The following is a 17,335-nucleotide window of genomic DNA, read 5'->3' as shown; positions in this document are numbered from 1 at the left end:
TAGTATGCTTTCATTAGTCAGATCGCATTAACAAAGTTATGACAAGATGCTTTGAAACTGTGTGCCGAGATTTTTTTCTTTGTATTTTTTGTCCTCAGTACGAGCTCAGAAGAAGGAAACTGTTTTGTAGTCGGGCTAATGCTAGCTATTTTTCCATTGCGTCAAATTATTTTTTTTAAATTGGGTATTGTAAATAACTGATGGCCCAAATGTTATTTTTATGTTAATCCAGTGAAATGATTTGTTCGGATGAGCTAGATTACCATTTTTCATTACTGAGTTCATAGCATTAGCAAGGCTATACAAACACATTTTTGCTAGCATAGCCAGGCTAATACTAGCTAGCTTTTAAGCTCTACATTTTCAATGTCTGCACTTGTTTTGTTTTTTAAATCAGTACCAAGTAGCTGTAGTTCTGTTTTAGTATCAAGTGCAAGTACTTTTGCTACCGCTAGTGGAATGAAGCTAAAAGGGGAATCCTGACTCCAAATGCTCTTTGGCTCTTCGTCCGTCTCATCTACAACACGTCTTGTTTGCCTTTTCTTGACCTTTGAGCTCCTTTGCTTCCTCCATGTGCGGGACAAGTTGACAAGTTTCCTCTCTCGGGTATTTCACTCTTCTGAGGAGCGCAAAAAGTAGGGAAAAAAGGGGGTCCTGGACTTCCTGCGCTAATCTCTTGTTATTTTTTCCACAAAGCGCTTTTAATGTCTCCTCCCTTTCTTGCTCTCAGATAGGTATGCTCAATTTCGCCCTGGACGACTCGCAGCCACGCAAAGGAATCCTAATTGCCCACTTCCTTTTCGCCCCCCCCCCCTCCCCCCCTCCCATCCCCTTGACCAAGTTCTCCAGCGTGTCCGTCACCGAAGGAAGGAGAAGAAAGGACTGACGTCGGGCATGAAAATTCAACAGGCGGCTTACGTGATGTAACATTAGCTGCCCGCGCTAATAACTGATATGGCAAAGTGGCCATCGGAGAAGAGAGTAGCTGCTTCGAACAAAACAAGCGTCCTTGTGTGGATTTAAAGACGAATTTTTCAAAGCCAATTTTGTCATTCACGTAATTCAACATGCTGACCGGCCGCCCGCATTTTTGTCCTGGCGGAATTTACAGAGCGAGAGCAAACATTTGCAAACGCCACTGAGAGGAATCTGGCCAGCCTCGGCGGTTTCTTGCCATGGCAGCACGGCGGCGAGATTGTTCCTCACGTCGCCTTTGAACATTTCCCAGAAGACATCGAGCGTGGACGCTTTCAGCTGGACCGTCTCGGTGCTTTGTCACAGGCCGAAATGAAGACGCTGCCAAAGGAAACCGACGCAAACCCAGGTTGACCTTAAGTCCAAGAACAGATGAAAGAGGAGCCAGGACCAAGAAAAGAAGTCAAACGTTGGTCACATTTTTGGGATGCTGATGGACACTAACTTGTACTTCTTTAAAGGGACAATCCAGTCTTGGACTGTCTTCATACTTGGTTGACTGCTTGGCTGGTGCAGTTCAGTTGGTGAAGTGTGAATGGAGGAACCAGAACTCTCTCTTTGTGTCAGGTGTAATTTGACTGAATCAGAATCTGAATTGGAGGTAATGACGTATCTCATTTGGAGTGCAGCATAAATTGCATCACAATTGGTCGCAATTGCATCATCATTTGAGTGAATCGTATCACGTCACATGGGAATTGAAGTGAAATACATTCAATTGAGTTGAGTGAATCAAACCGTATTGTAATCGGAGTGAATTATATTGAAATTTGAATTCTTCTCAAGGCATCATAATTATAGTTGATCAAATTATATCATACTGTTAAAATGATGACATCATTTTTTTTGTACAGTGTAATAAGGTGCAAATCAGATTGTAATTTTTCCGTAATCGGAGTGAATCATGTCGAAAAATTGGAGTGAATGACATCGGAATTTGAGTGAATCTTATCGGAAGTGAGCGGACTCACGTCGTAACTCGCATCAAATAAATGAATGAATTACAGATCGTAATGATTAAATCGTATCAAATCGAAACTGGGGTTAATTGCAGTGAATGATCTCATAATAAAATTGACATCAATGACGTCGTCATCGGAATTGGAAACAATCTATTGTAACTTAAGTAGCTTGACAGTTTTAATTCAGTAGGCTACTTTTTGTCAGATGCCAAATGCTAATGTCAATGCTACGAACCAAATAATCATGAGACCCAGGTTTGGTGGTTATCTTGATCCGAGAGCCAAAAATACATTTGCAGCAAAGACTCTCTGTAATTTTGCAAACAAATCCAAGATACGAAGCTCTGTGATCACTTCAACATACTTCCTTGACACCAATCACTACTTTTCTATTCGCCGTGGCTTTAGCGCCGTCTTGTGAGCTCTTTGAACATTATAAAAAGCGTACAAAAATTAGCAATGAGCCGCAAAGACCTGAAGATAGGTGCCACAATAAAGCTCAAATAGATGAATTCATGAATAGTAAGCAGAGGTGGCAAATCTCGGTCCAGAAAGTAAAAACCCTGCCATAGTTTGTCTTTAGCCCCAGGTGCTAGCTAGCTAGCTCCCTAGCTAGTTCCCATGGTGCTTCTTTACCTTTTAGGTAGTAAACAGAAGTGGCAAATCCAGGTCCAGAAAGTAAAAACCCTGCCACAGTTTGTCTTTAGCCCCAGGTGCTAGCTAGCTAGCTCCCTAGCTAGCTCCCACGGTGCTTGTTACCTTTTAACAAGATCCTATGGTGCTTGTTTATCTTTTAGCTAGCTCCCATGGTGCTTGTTTACCTTTTAGCTAGCTCCGATGGCGCTTGTTTACCTTTTAGGGAGCTAGCTATCTAGCTAGCTAACATCGGGGGCTAAAGCAAAACTGCGGCAAGGTTTTTACTTTCTTGACCTGGATTTACTACCTCTGATAGTAAACGACAATAGGCAGTAGTTGAGTATCTTTTTGTCAAATTAATTGTCAGCTTGTGTCACCACGCCATGATGTCACGCGATCGCCATCCCGCCCACACACATTCCGTGGTTCTCAAATCTCCAAATCAAACCGACGCAAACTGCTTAGTGGAAACATGACTTCACTGCCCAATTTCCAGTTTGTGTTGATTTCCCTTCCTCTGTCACATTAACGCGTCTTGCAGATTCAGCGTCTTCGCTTGCTCACGTGATTTACAACATTTTTTAAATGTTTTTATTGTTACTGCCGCAAAGCGCCGTCCCTTTGCCAACGCTAATCCCGCTCAGACTGAAGAAGAAGCACGTCACGGTTTGGTGACGAGGGCGACGGTGGGACCACATGAAAAGAAGAACCACCCCGGCCAGTGTCCCTTTATTTGAGGGTGGCGAGCTAAACGAGCTCGTAAAGCGTCGCTGTGTTTGCTTTGCGCCGCGAAAGTTTATTGGGCGACTCGCTTCTGTCTGGATTTACTCATGCAGGACACCGAGGTGGCGGTGGTCGTCAAGTTTTGACTGGTGAGACGCCTCTCAAGAACAATGAGACGTTTTATCAGTGCAGAAAGATTCAAACATGAAAATGATGACTCACTCAGGAAGGAAGGTAATAATGGATGAATTGAAAGCTAAGAATCAATTGGGAGAAGTTGTTGATTAGCGGTGTATTTAAAGCATTGGGATTGCAGTACCTGGCTGCTACCTGCAGAGGCGCTCTTGATTCAGGCTCGAGTTTGCGGACGTTCTCGAAGACAAAATGTACGATAATCCGAAGTCGAGTTTCATCATTCAGTAAAAAGAATGAAAATAGTCTGGAGTCCAATTTGATGATTAAAATATATAAATAAAAAAATTAAAATTAAAAAAATAAAATATCTGAGATTATAAAAGACAAATAAAACAGAAAATATGGAGTAAAGTTTCATGATTCAAAAAATTATATGTCTGCCTGAAATCTCATTTCATATATATATATATATATATATATATTTTACATATATTATAAACATATTACAAATAAATGCAAGAATATATGACTAATTTAACTGCAATAAGAAAATAAAAATACATTTAACAAATCAAGATAAAAGTAAATTAAAAAAATAATTTGATCACTATTAAAATTTAAAAAATAATAATAATACTATAGCTACTATTAAAAATTATGTAATTAATTCAACAGTCTTTATTTATGCTTTGAAAAACAAACAAAAATAATCAAATTAAATAACTAATATTAAATTAGAGAAATAATAAAACATGGAGTAAAGTGTCATAATTCAATAAAATATGTAAGTCTGAAATCTAACTTCATTTATTTAAATGCACATATATTTCAACATGTTACAATTCAATGGGAAAAGAAGAAAGCCGCTAGAAGAGATTCTACTTTTTTTTTGGGGGGGGGGGGGGTTGGTTCCTTCTTTTGTTGTCAAAAAAAGTGGTAAAAATGCTCTAAAACAATTGGCAATCAACGAGCTAAATACCATACCAAATACTCCCAGCCATTTTCACTGAAGCAACCCCGTTTGCTCCCGACTGTTTTACTGGATTTTGACTGATTTTGCAAGATCCACAGAACATTGTGTTCTACTGTTATAAAAACATGGAACCTACCAAAAGAAAGATAAGAGTCTCTTCTTTCATCAGGAAAAAAACTATTATAATATATATAATATAATGTATATAATATTTCTATCTGTTTCAATTTTGCCTCAATTACCATGAGAATATAGCTAAGTTTCATCATTATTCACAAATCTGTTTAGAACTGTGGGTAAATGAGCTTGTTTGCAACATGGCCCTGGTTGATCTCTTGTACTCTGCTGCCACCTGCTAGGCCGTCAATGTAATTACTAGCATTCCTTCGCCCGTTCTCTGCAGTTCAGAGGCTGCATTAAAGCCTTCTGTATGCTCTAGCATAAAAAAACAAAAAACAAACCTAAACACGTATAAATACGTCTTTGGGACACTTAAGACATTTAAAATAGAACGTATTTGGGAGCAAATTAGTTTGATGAGCTAAACGGTCAATTATTTTCGTATCATTGATCAATGCTTAACAGTGTCATCAGCAGACTGCAACAGAGATACTGGAAGAGTCACAGAAAGGCACGCTGGCATCCTCGTCCACATCACGTGACACCACCCGGCATTTTGCTTGGCCGCAACATCATTCACTCGCAATTTCAAATCCTTCATGTGCGTCAGTATGTGTGAGCCTCCTCCTGTTGTGTGTGTTGCAGTTTCCCAGAAAGCCCGAAAACCAAAACGCGCTTCAGCCAGCTGGCCGGCCGAGCGGCACAAAAAAGTCATGAAAAGAGAAGAAGGTCAGCTGGAGCGTCACCCACTGACCTACAAGCACCAGCCCGAACTTTTTGGTTTGGCTCAAGTGCATCAAACAGTTTGCGACCGCCACATGATCAGCGGCAAAATAAAAAAGCCGCTTGTGGCTTTTTATGTTGTACTTCAACAACAAAAAAATGTCTGCTATAGCAATAACGCTGTGCGATGACATCAGCGCCATCCTGCCCGCATTCTCGCTGAGGCGTCCCGCAAACACGCAGAAGTGCAGAACAAACAAAAACATGGCCGACGCGTCCAAAACTCAAAAGTGAACACATTGCGGTTGGATGAAATTCACCGTCGCGACTTCAAAAGTCTCGACGGTCCGCGCGGTTGTTCGAATTCAAATCGGGCTCGCCGCCGTGGAATGTTGCCGCCGCCGAGCTCAGAGGAGGGCGTGGCGCTTCTCAGGGCCGACCACCAATCAGAAGAGACTTTTGGCAAGAGGATGGAGTGGTTTGCTATCATTCCTAGCACAGCACTAGCTTAATGAAATAACAACTACACTCCCGCGCGCACGTTAGCGTGCTTAGCTAGGCAGGTGCGAATTGGACCCGTGAACTCTCACATTGATTTTCCTCAGATTTGGTTCAGACTGTTGCGCCCCCCCTCAATCCTTTCCACTCTTCATTCCTCGTCTTAATTAGATGCAAATGAGGTGTCAAGTGGCTCCTCAAGGGAGGGCAACCTGAGAGAAGCGACGGGTCTGAGGAAACGTTCGCGTGAGCGTCACTGGGGAAGAAAGAAGAGGTGAGGCCGTTTTGTTAACCTTCCAAACGTTCTATTGAACGGATAATCGTGAAGAAAAGGTTTCCTCCTGCTGGCAAAAGTCAATGTGAAGCTTTAGAAATCAAACTCAAGCGCAAAATGGCTAATTGGGCTGAACAAGATCGTATGACTTGACTTATCCATTGTACTGTATTGACTAGCTAGCCTTGTCTGTGGAACTGGCTAAGCTAGCCAGCAGTGGGAATGGTAAGTAACCATCTCATTAGTAACATCAATTTAGCATTTTAGCTACAGCTACTTTAGCCACTCAAAAGCAACCATAACAACCAGGAGCCTGTACGGTGGCTAGCTAGCCTGATGCTAACATCATGGATAGGAAATAGGCAGCCCTCACATCAGTCGCACATTGTTAGCACTTTGGGTAAAAAGTTTACAACAACCGCTACGGGAATCACTCATAAGCAAAAGATAGACCTCTAGCAACAAGTGTAGCTAAGTTCATATTAGCACAGCTGGTTACGTTTGCTAACGTTTTTGGAGAGTAATTTGCCCTCATGTTCTCGCCATAATATTAGAACTTCCGAGTAAAGCGCTAACAACAATCAGCGCTAACAGTCATTCCACAGCAATAAGCCCATAAAAAACCATTCCAGCCAGTAGCTTGTTGCTAGCCTTAATAGCTAAACTGGCTCAGCTAGCCAAGCCTATCGCTAGCCTAGTTACCTGAACAATTAAATAGGAGGATTGGTAAATAGTAAACAGTAAAAAAAATAATAATAATAACAAAAAAATAAAATGCGGGTTTCACTGTATACAAAACTTGAAGAAGAAAAAAAGTTGAAAGTATACACGTGCCAAAGCTAATTCTGCGCTACGATTGGTCAGTCTGCATTGAGTAAAATGTCACATCCAAGCGTTGTCTGGGCGACTATTTTCAATTTTGATTGGCTCCCCCACCACCTCCCCCCCCCCCCCCCCCCCCCCACCACTCTTCGGCCAGCCGAGCTGGTCCCCCGTGGTTTTCAATATTAAACGGCAGGTTATCCAGGGGTTATTTTCACCACCGTTGACTTTGATTCCCACTTCTCGCCACCTCTCAACCTGTGTCTTGTACTTGTAACCACTACTGGGACTCTTTTTTTTTTTTTTTTTTTTTTTACATTAGCATTCTCCAAGTGCATACATATGGTTTGAACTAGCGATAAAAAGGAGAGTAAAAATAGTAGTAGTAAGTTGTTGTTGTTGTAGAAGTAGTAGAAGTAGCCCCCCAAAAAATGATTTTCCACTGGGGGATAAATGAGAGTTCCCTTCTCAAATGTCCTGTTGCAATATTAAATTGGGAGTTCATGTGGACAAAAGTATTGGGACGCGTAAAAATATTTGCACATTTTATACGATGCCCGATTGTTGGATGTCTCAAAAGATTACCCGAACTGATTATCTTGTGGTGTGGGGGGGGGGGGGGGGGGGGGGGGGGGGGTGTTATAAAGATTTTTCTTCCAGATCTGCTCGGAAAATGGTAAGGACCGATTGTCATAAGTGTTGATTTTCCTCCCGGTTTTTCTCCAACAACAATCGTAAATATTAAACCTATTCAACATTTACGATCTGAAATGTATCAACGCCATTTGACAGGATACCCACATACCAACTTCAGGACAAATTTTATCACCGATCAAAAACCCGATTGTAAAAAAAGGAAAAAATAAATAAAAAATAAAAAATAAAAAAATTAACAGATTGTAATAAATCTCGAGAAGATTAACGTTACTGATCATCCTCTGGTGTTGGGTATGTTAATAAAGTTTTTTTTCCCCAGATCTGCTAGGAAAAATGGTAAGCAGCGCTCCGTCATAAGTGTTAATCGTTTTCAATATTTATGATCTCAAATCCTTATGTATGTCATCAACACAGTTCTTCCCCTTGGCACCATGCTGCCTCTCGCAGGTCAGTCTCGGTACTACGATTGTCATCTGGTTTTGGTCTTGGAATCGTGACGTTTTTTTGCACTCAACTAAGTCCCTGCTTCATAGAAAGTTGCACACAATGGAGTGTTGTGTAATCTATGAAAGCAATTCATCGATGTTCAAACTCGTCCCATGACGCGCCACATTGAAAACGGCAACCAAAGAGATCAAGTTATGGATTCAAATATGCACGCAATTAGAAACAAGTGTTGCTGGAAGCACATGAGGTGACGTCTCGCTCTGTTTTCCATTCAGCCTCCGCAAATAAACAGCCGCCGGGGGACCCGAACCACAACAGATCTCGTGAGTTTAAGCAGGATTTTCGTGCCAGGACGCGAGCGAACGTGACAAACGTCGTCATCCGACGCTGTTTTGCGGACGCGCTGGAATGAGGGGGGACGGGGGGGACGGGGGGACGGCTTTGTTTGCTTTCTTCCCACCGAGTCCAGATCATCACATCGAGTGGATGATACAGTTCACCGAAAAGGCCGATAAAAAATGCTTATGAAGAGATTTGGGAACGAGTGAATGATTCTAAATGCAGTCATAGATATTAGCCAATTTTTTAAAGATTTTTCTCATACGTTCTGCTTGTAATTCATCTTTTTTTTTTAAAGTTAAGGAGCCAAAAATCGTTTTGTTTTTTTTATTAATCGGCTGATTAATCATTTATCGGAATTTTATTCCGTCAGACATCGGAATGTGCATCGTCCTCAAAAAAATCCATCTCCGTCTCGCCAAACATTAAATCATACAAAAATATGATTGCGTAGCGAAAAAAGGCAAACTAAATTGTGAAGATTATGTTCAGCAAAAGTAATGTTGCAAAAAACGGTTGAATTCATTTCATTCCATTTCATCACAGTTATGTCATTTTGCGGTACAGTCAGTGGCGATTTGTGGCATTGTGCGACGTGCAGCCGCACAATGCGGCATTTTACGCAAATTGGTCTTCTATTGGCGCCACTAAATGTAAATAAATCATTGGCATTTGTATAGAAAGCTTGCACCCCCTTGTAGAGACACAAGGATCTGAAGATTTAGCTGAGCACGTTAAAGTGAGGAGTTATCGATGAAAAGTTTGAAGGGGGGGGGGGGGGTTGTTCTTGCACACGGTGCTGTTTTAAGGTAAGACTACAAATAATGCCAAGTGCTATTTTTCTTATTTAAAAACATACTACAAAAAAATGTGGGTGTTTGGAACGCATTAATGAAATGTCCATTCATTCCAATGAAGAAAAATGATCTGAGTTACGAATAGCACTTTTTTTTTCTTTTTTTTTTTTTTTAACGAATAGCACTCATAATTTTCGCCCCCGTCAAAAAAAAAAAAAAAAAAAAAAGTATTTCCCTCCAGATGCCACAAGATAGCATTTAAGGACAACTCGTCAAAAAAAAAAATATCATGAATATTTATTTGCACCAAGATCCCACTAGATGGTGACAAAAAAAAACGATACTATTACCAAATAAATCAGCAAATGAGCAAATGTGTATATGCTTTTGGCAAAAATTCACTTCATAGTGGATAAACAAGACAACACACATTCACACAGTACGACAATACTCATTGAATAGGACACAATATTGTGGGATACGGAATGATTCCAAACAGCATTGGACAATCAGAAGTGTCCTCCTAAGGAGGGGGGGGGGGTGGTGGGGTGTCCAACCTTCAAATCTCCCCCTTCCATCACAGCCTGCTCTAATCACGCATTTTCTTAGCGTGTAAACGTCTTCAGGGGATTGCTGCAAAACAAGCCAACAGGTCCCGGAAGGTCACCTGACAAAAAAAAAAGTCGAGGGCCCCCGGGCGGGCAGAGCTGTGCGTGCTTTGCGACTGGCCACTTTATTAGGTACACCTGAAGAATGACAATGGAGGGTGTCATCCAAAAGTACTTCAAGAACAGCACCAAAACATCAGAATTTTGTGTAGAGTTGGACCGTGAGGAAAATGCATGAATGCGGACCCCCAAACTGACTCAGTAGCACCCACTGGGAAAAAAAAAATCAGCCCCCAACCCTACTTTCACCGATCAACATCAAATATGGGAGATGCGTCGATCACAGCAAGGCGCACAAAAAAGCCTCAGGGACCCATACTCAAAACTCAACAGGAAGTCGGCCATTTTGGTTTGAAGCAGCCTCTTTGCACCAATTTCAAAACTCAAGTTTTGACAATTCCAACAATCGAAAGCAGCAAAATTGCACAACTTTTTTTTAACAATCCAAATTGGCTGTTCCTAATAAAGTGTCCGGTGTCTGCTGATGCATCACAGCATGCAAATCATATCAGCGCCCCGCTCGAAACCTTTACACTGATTGTGTTTGTTGTCTCTGGCTCGGCTGTGTTGTGGATCGCCCGCGGGGGCTTTCTTTTGGGGGGGGGGGGGGGGGGCTCCACCATTAGCATGCATAATCACTTCCATATAGCTTTGCAGCATAGGTGTGTGTGTGAGTGTGGCATCGTCACACTGCACTCAACAGGTTGGGAAAGCTTGTTCAAGTAGATTGGGGGACCCCGAAGACAAAAGTAAGCCATTATAATGTTGGTGTTGTTTTTTTATCTTAAAAAAAAAAAGTCAGGAATTTGAATTGGTGATAAATTGGCTTTTGTAACTTTTTCCACTTAGTTTAGCCAACAAAAGACCTCGTCTTACACATGTTAAGTTCAAAAAGAGAATTGGGAAATTGTTGCATTTCATTCAACTTATCAGTGGCAAATTTTCAGTGCTGAGCCCGAAACTTGAACATTTTTTTCCAAAAGACACTTTCATTTGCACACTTCGTCTCCCATGTTACATTTTCAGATGAAGTTGGAAAGAATTTCACATTAAGTGGTAAATCATCGTTGTGAAGACAAAAATATTACAAAAAAATATTTTTAAAAGGGAAGTCAGCAATGTTTCGTTCATCAAAATTGAAGATACTTTGAGAACTTTTTCACGGAGCTTTGCCTAGAAAATGCATTAACTTTCAAATGGTTGTTTTAGGAAAGTTGCGTTAATCTCAACTTCTAAGTGGTAAATTAAGCACACACAAAAAATAAAAGTTCTTAGAAATCAAAACTACACTGTAACAAATTTCTGTAAAATCTATTGTAAAAAATGACGGCATTATCTTGTTTTTAAATGTTACAGTATTTAACGGTATACCGCAATGCATTATGGGTAAAACAAAGTGCCTTATGGGTAAAAGCAAAGTACAGTAATTTGCTGTACAATTAGCGATCTAATACTGGTAACTGTAATTTATATATAGTAAATACTTGTAGAAAAAACAAAAATACAGTAATATACTGTAACAGATTTTCACAGTAATTAAATGAGATTTTACAGGAACTAGCTAGCAACTTTTTTGACAGTTATTTCTTGTAAAATTCTACAGATGGTACAATTTCCTTAACTTTAAATCATGATTAAAAAATATTATGTTTGAGAATTTTTTTTTTTTTTATTATTTTTTTTTTATTGTATTTTATTTATTATTATTAATTTATTCCCTTTCTTTTTTTTAGCCAAACAATCGACTGTTTCCTCAACTCTAAATAGTGATAAAAGATACTTTTTGAGAGCTCATAATTTGACAATCGGTCCATTTCAAACAACATTTTGTGACATGCCTTTGTTATTTTTTCTATTTTTTTAAAAAGCTCAAATTCAGGACTGAGCGCATTCTTTGAGAACTTTCTCCCTTAGTTTTGCCAAGATTCTCGTCTCTAAAGCTCTTGGAGGATGCAACGCGTTACTCTACTTTTAAGCAGCAAACCTTTTTACATTGGAGCCCCAAATTTGCATGCCGACCCAAAATGTTGAACGCAAGCAGTCGTTTTCGCTTCCCGTCATCAGTCAAGTCAAATGTTGGTGGTGCACACTTACAAGCGTTCGGCCCCGCGCGGGATCCCCTTCGGTACCGTCTTGAGCCCCAGACCCTGACAGTCCACATGGGACCCGGAGCAGCTGCACTTGTGCGGGCACGCGTGCACGCCGGACACGGCGCACAGAACCAGCACCACCAGGGCCACGGAGAGAGCCCAAAGCCGGCTCGGTTCGGCCCCCCGACGCATGATATCCACTCCGATTGAATTCAAACGAGAAATCCGGTGCAGCTGCGATTGAAAGTTGAATCTCCAAGGTTTTGAAAAAGAGAAGGGGAAAAAAAAAAGTTCCACCTAAAAGTCGAAAAAGCGTTGGAACAAAGACTCCTTTTTTTGGGGGGGTGGTAGAGGAAGTTAAATCACATTAACAATGAGACAAAAGCAACAAAAAAATGTGCAGGCAAGAAGTTCACGTTCATCCCTCAAGTCGATGCGTAAAGTCTCCAAAAGTGGTTCCCCCCCACCCCCCCCATTCAATCCGGTAAGTCAGCACATCCAAAACTTCTCCTTCGGGGGAGGTGAAATGTTTAGTCGGGGAGGGAGAATAATAGTCAGTAGCATCCCATCCACGGCAGGCCAATAAAAGAAGTGATGTCATGAAAATAAACATAAAAGAAGGAGAAAGAAAAAGAAGTAGTTGCCGGGAGGGAAGTTGAGAGGGAAGTGGCAAAGCGCAGACTGGTGCGCACTGAGGTTTGGAGCGAGGAGAGAACAACCCCCCCCCCCACCCCCCCACCCCCCCTTCATTCCTCCCCCAAAATCATCTCCTCCCTCCTTCTCTCACTCTCTCACTTTCTCTCCGCCACAACACAACACTTCCAATTTGACTATCCTTCAGGCTATTCTCATGGGCATTTTGTGCTATTCAACAATTTTCGGTTTTCCGGCCATGTTGGGTGAAATAAAATGGCAAAGACAGAAAAGTGACATTTGCATTGAAAAGCACCGCCCTGTTCATCTCAAGAAACGGATTCCATGCTAAATGCTCCCTTATGTTTATCTACAGTTGTCCACTAGATGGTGCTCATTCACCCCTCCCCCCCCCCCCATTCAAAGCATGCAGCCAACATTCCAGCTTTGATTACCGTGGTTTTCATGATATACTGGCAACAATTAAAAAAAATAATAATCAAAAATAATATTGCATGCAGAAAACAATGTGAAATGTTTTGCTTTAGTCCGCACCATTTCCAAACTGACATACAAAAAGCGCAAGCAAATTTTGGTGAGAAATGTAATCTTATGCAAATCATGGTTCCATTGTAGTTCGATTAATCCACCATGTTGCGCTCGCTTTTACCCATTCAAAGCATGCAGCAACATTTGTTGCTTTTCAAAATGTTGTCTTGCTTCTTAAAATGATAAATGCTTTTGTGTCAGATATTGTACCTTCACATAATCAACTGATGAATAAACGGAAAGGAAAATATTTTCCACATTCAAAGCATGCAGCCAAAAAATTCTCATTGTTTTCTGCAAGGGTGCTTTAAAACTGTGCTTCCATGTTGGATATGTACTGCAATCTTTTCTTTCTTTCATCAAACCTAAATCACATTTGTTTCACAATTAAGTACCATATAGCGCCCACCCACCTTCCATCATCTTAACTCATTCACTGCCATTGACGACTATAGACGTCAAAAATGCATTTCAACTATTTCTAGTAATTTACATTTTTTTCCACTTTTGGTAACAAGAGTATGAAAAACTCGATTTTTTTATTTTATTTTTACATTTAGAACAGATATAAAATTTATGATTAATCGCGAGTTAACAATTTAATAACTAATTGCATGACTTCACGAGTTAACTCACGATTAATTACAAAAAATTCTAGGTTTTCATACTCTTGTTAACAAAAGTGGAAAAATATGTTAAACTAATAGAAATAGTTTAAATGAATTTTTGACGTCTATAGCCGTCAATGGCAGTGAATGAGTTAAGCATGCAGCAAGCTTGAAACTTATTTTTCTGAAAGGGTGCCTTAAACTGTGATCATTCAATTGAATATTTTTTATTTTTTTAGATTTGTCCACCACGAGCACTGATTTTTTCCCCCCCTATTCAAAGCATGCAGCAAATATCACAGCTAAGTGCTTGGGTGTGTTGACAAATGTTGCATTTAACATGTCCAATTTCTTTAGTCTTTCCTCTTAGTTAGCTCAAACACCAAACCGGATTAAACTATAGTCGTTTTGTTTGTTTGTTTGCTTACGTTTTGTTAAGTCCGCTTTAAAAGTGTTTTTTTTTTCAAGTGGATTTTGTTTACAGTATACAACAACAAATGAAATATACAAAAATACAACAATTTTACAACTTAATATTAACATATCATTTGCGACTTTAGGTGAGTTACAAACTGAAGGTAAAAAAAAAAAAACACAAAAATGTTATAAGCGTCATTGTGAAAATTGATTGATTTATTTTTCAGTGCACATTACTGACACCTACAGGATGGGAACGGAACAACAGCACTGACCATAAACATGCACAACTTTGCTCGATTGTATTGTTTTCTAAGCATTTTACAATATTATAGAGAGAAAAAAAAAGTGTTGTCATGACAAGATGAGGGCTCGTGAAGCTGTAAAAAGATGTCTTGTAGACACATTTCGGTGTCAGCTTTCAGTATGAAACAAGGTTCTCGTGTTAAGCTATCATTATTTTCTATGAAATGCTCTCCAGAAGCAGCTGAGTGGGCCACACACTCTCTCAAAAAGACTTTGACAGTGAAAAGTCTCCCAGCTCCAGCTTGTTAAAATCCTGCTGCCCCCTATTGGTCAATCCTGCACATGCACCCTCCCAGCTGTTGAGCTTCTCATTCAAATCCACTGTGATCATTTCAGTTGACTTTGAGGGAAGGGGGGGGGGGGGTTTGGGGGGGGGGGTTGAAAATTAAAACCTGAGTTGTCTCACAAAGACTCATAAATAGTGCAAAGCCCGCAAGCAACAAAGTCAGTCATTGGGTGCATGGCGGCGGGACTGAGACTAATTAAAACATTTGCTTCTCTGTGGCGTGGACGACTGATGAAAGCTGTGGCAGATCCATTACGCGACTGCTTAAATGGCTTCAATAATAGATTACGCAACAAATAATTGATTTGCTACAACTTTCAATAAAGCAGTGACTTTTCCAAGTCATTCGTTTGTTTTTTAGATGCGAGAGCCCACCTATGGTCCCCACGAGGGCTGCTGCGCAATGAATCGAAAATTCAATTACAATTTCAATTATTACATTCCACAATTACAAAATTGGCATAATCGTAAACAAAAATAAACGATTTTTAATGCTTATTTTGAGTTGTTTAAGTTGATACATTTGCACTTTTTTTTTCTTTTTTTAATCAACTAATTTAATCAATCTTGTTTGCTCCAAAAGGAACTTCCATAATTATAGTGCTTCAAATACCGTCACTGGTGGTCCTCACAAAAGGAAAGACAAAGATCAAACTTGCTTACGAGAAATGATGAGGTCATGCGTTATGATTGATCCAAAACTGTGGTTGAATTTCAAATTTGACGACTTTCACAATGTTGCGGTTCTTAGACTGTGTCAGTCCAAACATGATAATTACTTTCTCAATAGAGATCATCCACGCACATACATTTTTACCCACAAAACCTATTTTCACTATTTTCAGAACTGCATGTCGGCCCGCCCCCCATTTTTATTAAAATTTCCCCCTTGTGCCGCAGCCCCTTTTATTATTTCAGGCACATGTGAAAATGTGGTCGGAGCTCAACGGCAGAAGCGGTTCACTCGGATTCCCTTAACGTCGAACCCCCATCCATCGGTGTCCTCTGGCATGATGGGAAATTAAAGCCGGTCAGGGGCGATTGCCTCTGCCCCCCGAGTTTGCCCCCAAAGGTGCAGCCTGTCAAAGAGTGCGAACCTCACAACTTAGCACCTGAGCATGTAGCGAAGCCTGCTAATGTGCAGAACGGCATGTTGATATCGCAGGGGATTTCTCACCCCAAAGAGCGGAAAAACGCTGCACTTTGATCATTTCGCTTACAAAACCTGGAAAGTGAATTCACACATTTGCGCGTCATGCAGAGAACGCATTTTTCCAAAAAGTCCGACTTGACAGCCAGCGTGTGAATCAGGGCTTTGGGTTCCTTGACCGCTTTAGAGCGCCTCGTTACACACACATTACAGTGAGTAGGTGGAAGATGGAGGGAAAAACAAACACACAAGGGATTTGAGGACAGGGACTTTAGAGTGCCTCATTGTCAACCATGAGTACATGCACATCACGGGGACAAGTCAGATTTGGCCGCCAATGTGTGGACTGGCATGGCTGCTGTAGAGTGCCTCGTTGTTAGCCACGGGTGTGCGCATGTCACGCAGAGAAAGGCAGAAGTGTGATGATGGAGGATTATTTTTTTCTTTTCAAAAAGTCGAACTCGACAGCTAGTGTATGAACCAGGGCTTCGCACTAGTAATATGGCCAGTTTAGAGTGCCTCATTGTCAGCCATGAGTGAGCATGTCAGTGAAGAAAGGGATCCCCCCCCCCCTTTTTAAAAATACTCGACTTGTCTTTTGAAAATACTTTATAGCCAGCATTTAGACCTGGGCTTCACGCGGGCATGTCTGCTTTAGAACGCCTCGTTGTCAGCCATGAGTGCATGCACATCATGTTGAGAAGGCTGAGGAGTGAGGAAGAAAAAACAAGTATGCTCGCATTACACAGAGTTAAAACCTGAAGGTGAAAGAGCGAGGAGAAAACAAACAAACAAGGGATTTGAGGACAGGGACTTTAGAGTGCCTCATTGTCAGCCATGAGTGCATGCACATCATGTTGAAGCAAGTCAAAGCAAGACATTCGCAAGAGGTAGTGTCAAATATGACACCTCAGCAAAGGAATTTGTCAGCGATATTCCAAACAAACACATCAAGCTGATTGCCGGCAAACGGACCACAAGGGACGTCGCAGTGAGGAATCGTGTGGCTGATTGGCGCGAACGCCACGTGAAAGTTCATTGACTTACTGGGCCTCCATGGTGGTCCCCGCACTCAAAGAGTCCTCGGAATGAGCCCCGCTAATGTCGTTAGCTCCACTCGCTCTGCGCTTTGCTTGATTTACTTTGCAATTATTCCAATTAAGCTCGAGTGCTTCTTCTGTAAACCAATCGTGTTTTTGTTTTTTTTAAACAGGAGCGAGAGCGATGGTCTGCATGCGGCGCGCGCCGAAAAGTTCAAGCAAACTCAGAAAGCAGATTTGAAATGTTGGGTGAAGAGCGGATTGGCTCTGGGAAAGGGGGCGGGGTAGAAAAGGGCCAATCAATGTCAAGTCAGCAAGTCCCTGACTTGTTGACTTGCAAGTCAATAAGTCAGGGATAAATAATAACAATAATAATAATAATAATAATAAATATAAAAAATATAAAGAACATTGCATAAAATAGCACAAATAAATTATCTTTTTTTTTTAAATACAATAACTAGATTCATACATTTAAACATTTAAAATAGGTAAAATATTTAAAAA

At 40.8% G+C, this 17,335-nt stretch overlaps 1 protein-coding gene across 2 annotated transcripts in view; it reads right to left on the bottom strand.

Moving 5' to 3' along the window:
* slit3 (slit homolog 3 (Drosophila)) overlaps positions 1–16,886 on the bottom strand; it is a 240,606-nt gene extending 223,720 nt beyond the window's left edge. The window contains exon 1 of one of the 2 annotated variants that reach the window (XM_086084418.1): positions 16,836–16,886. In XM_086084418.1, coding sequence (XP_085940544.1) covers positions 16,836–16,846 — 11 coding nt within the window. In that variant the 5' untranslated portion in view covers positions 16,847–16,886. Of the gene's footprint in view, positions 1–11,843; positions 12,501–16,835 lie in introns of those variants that run through there. The other variant, XM_086084417.1, reaches the window with a different exon arrangement.
* Positions 16,887–17,335: the final 449 nt, after the last annotated feature.

Source organism: Leptonotus elevatus, chromosome 9, assembly GCF_054856555.1.
Source record: "Leptonotus elevatus isolate MCC_2025b chromosome 9, RoL_Lele_1.0, whole genome shotgun sequence".
NCBI classification, from domain to species: Eukaryota; Metazoa; Chordata; class Actinopteri; order Syngnathiformes; family Syngnathidae; genus Leptonotus; species Leptonotus elevatus.
The sequence above is the reverse complement of the archived record's forward strand: the minus strand, read 5'-3'. Positions and strand labels throughout refer to the sequence as shown.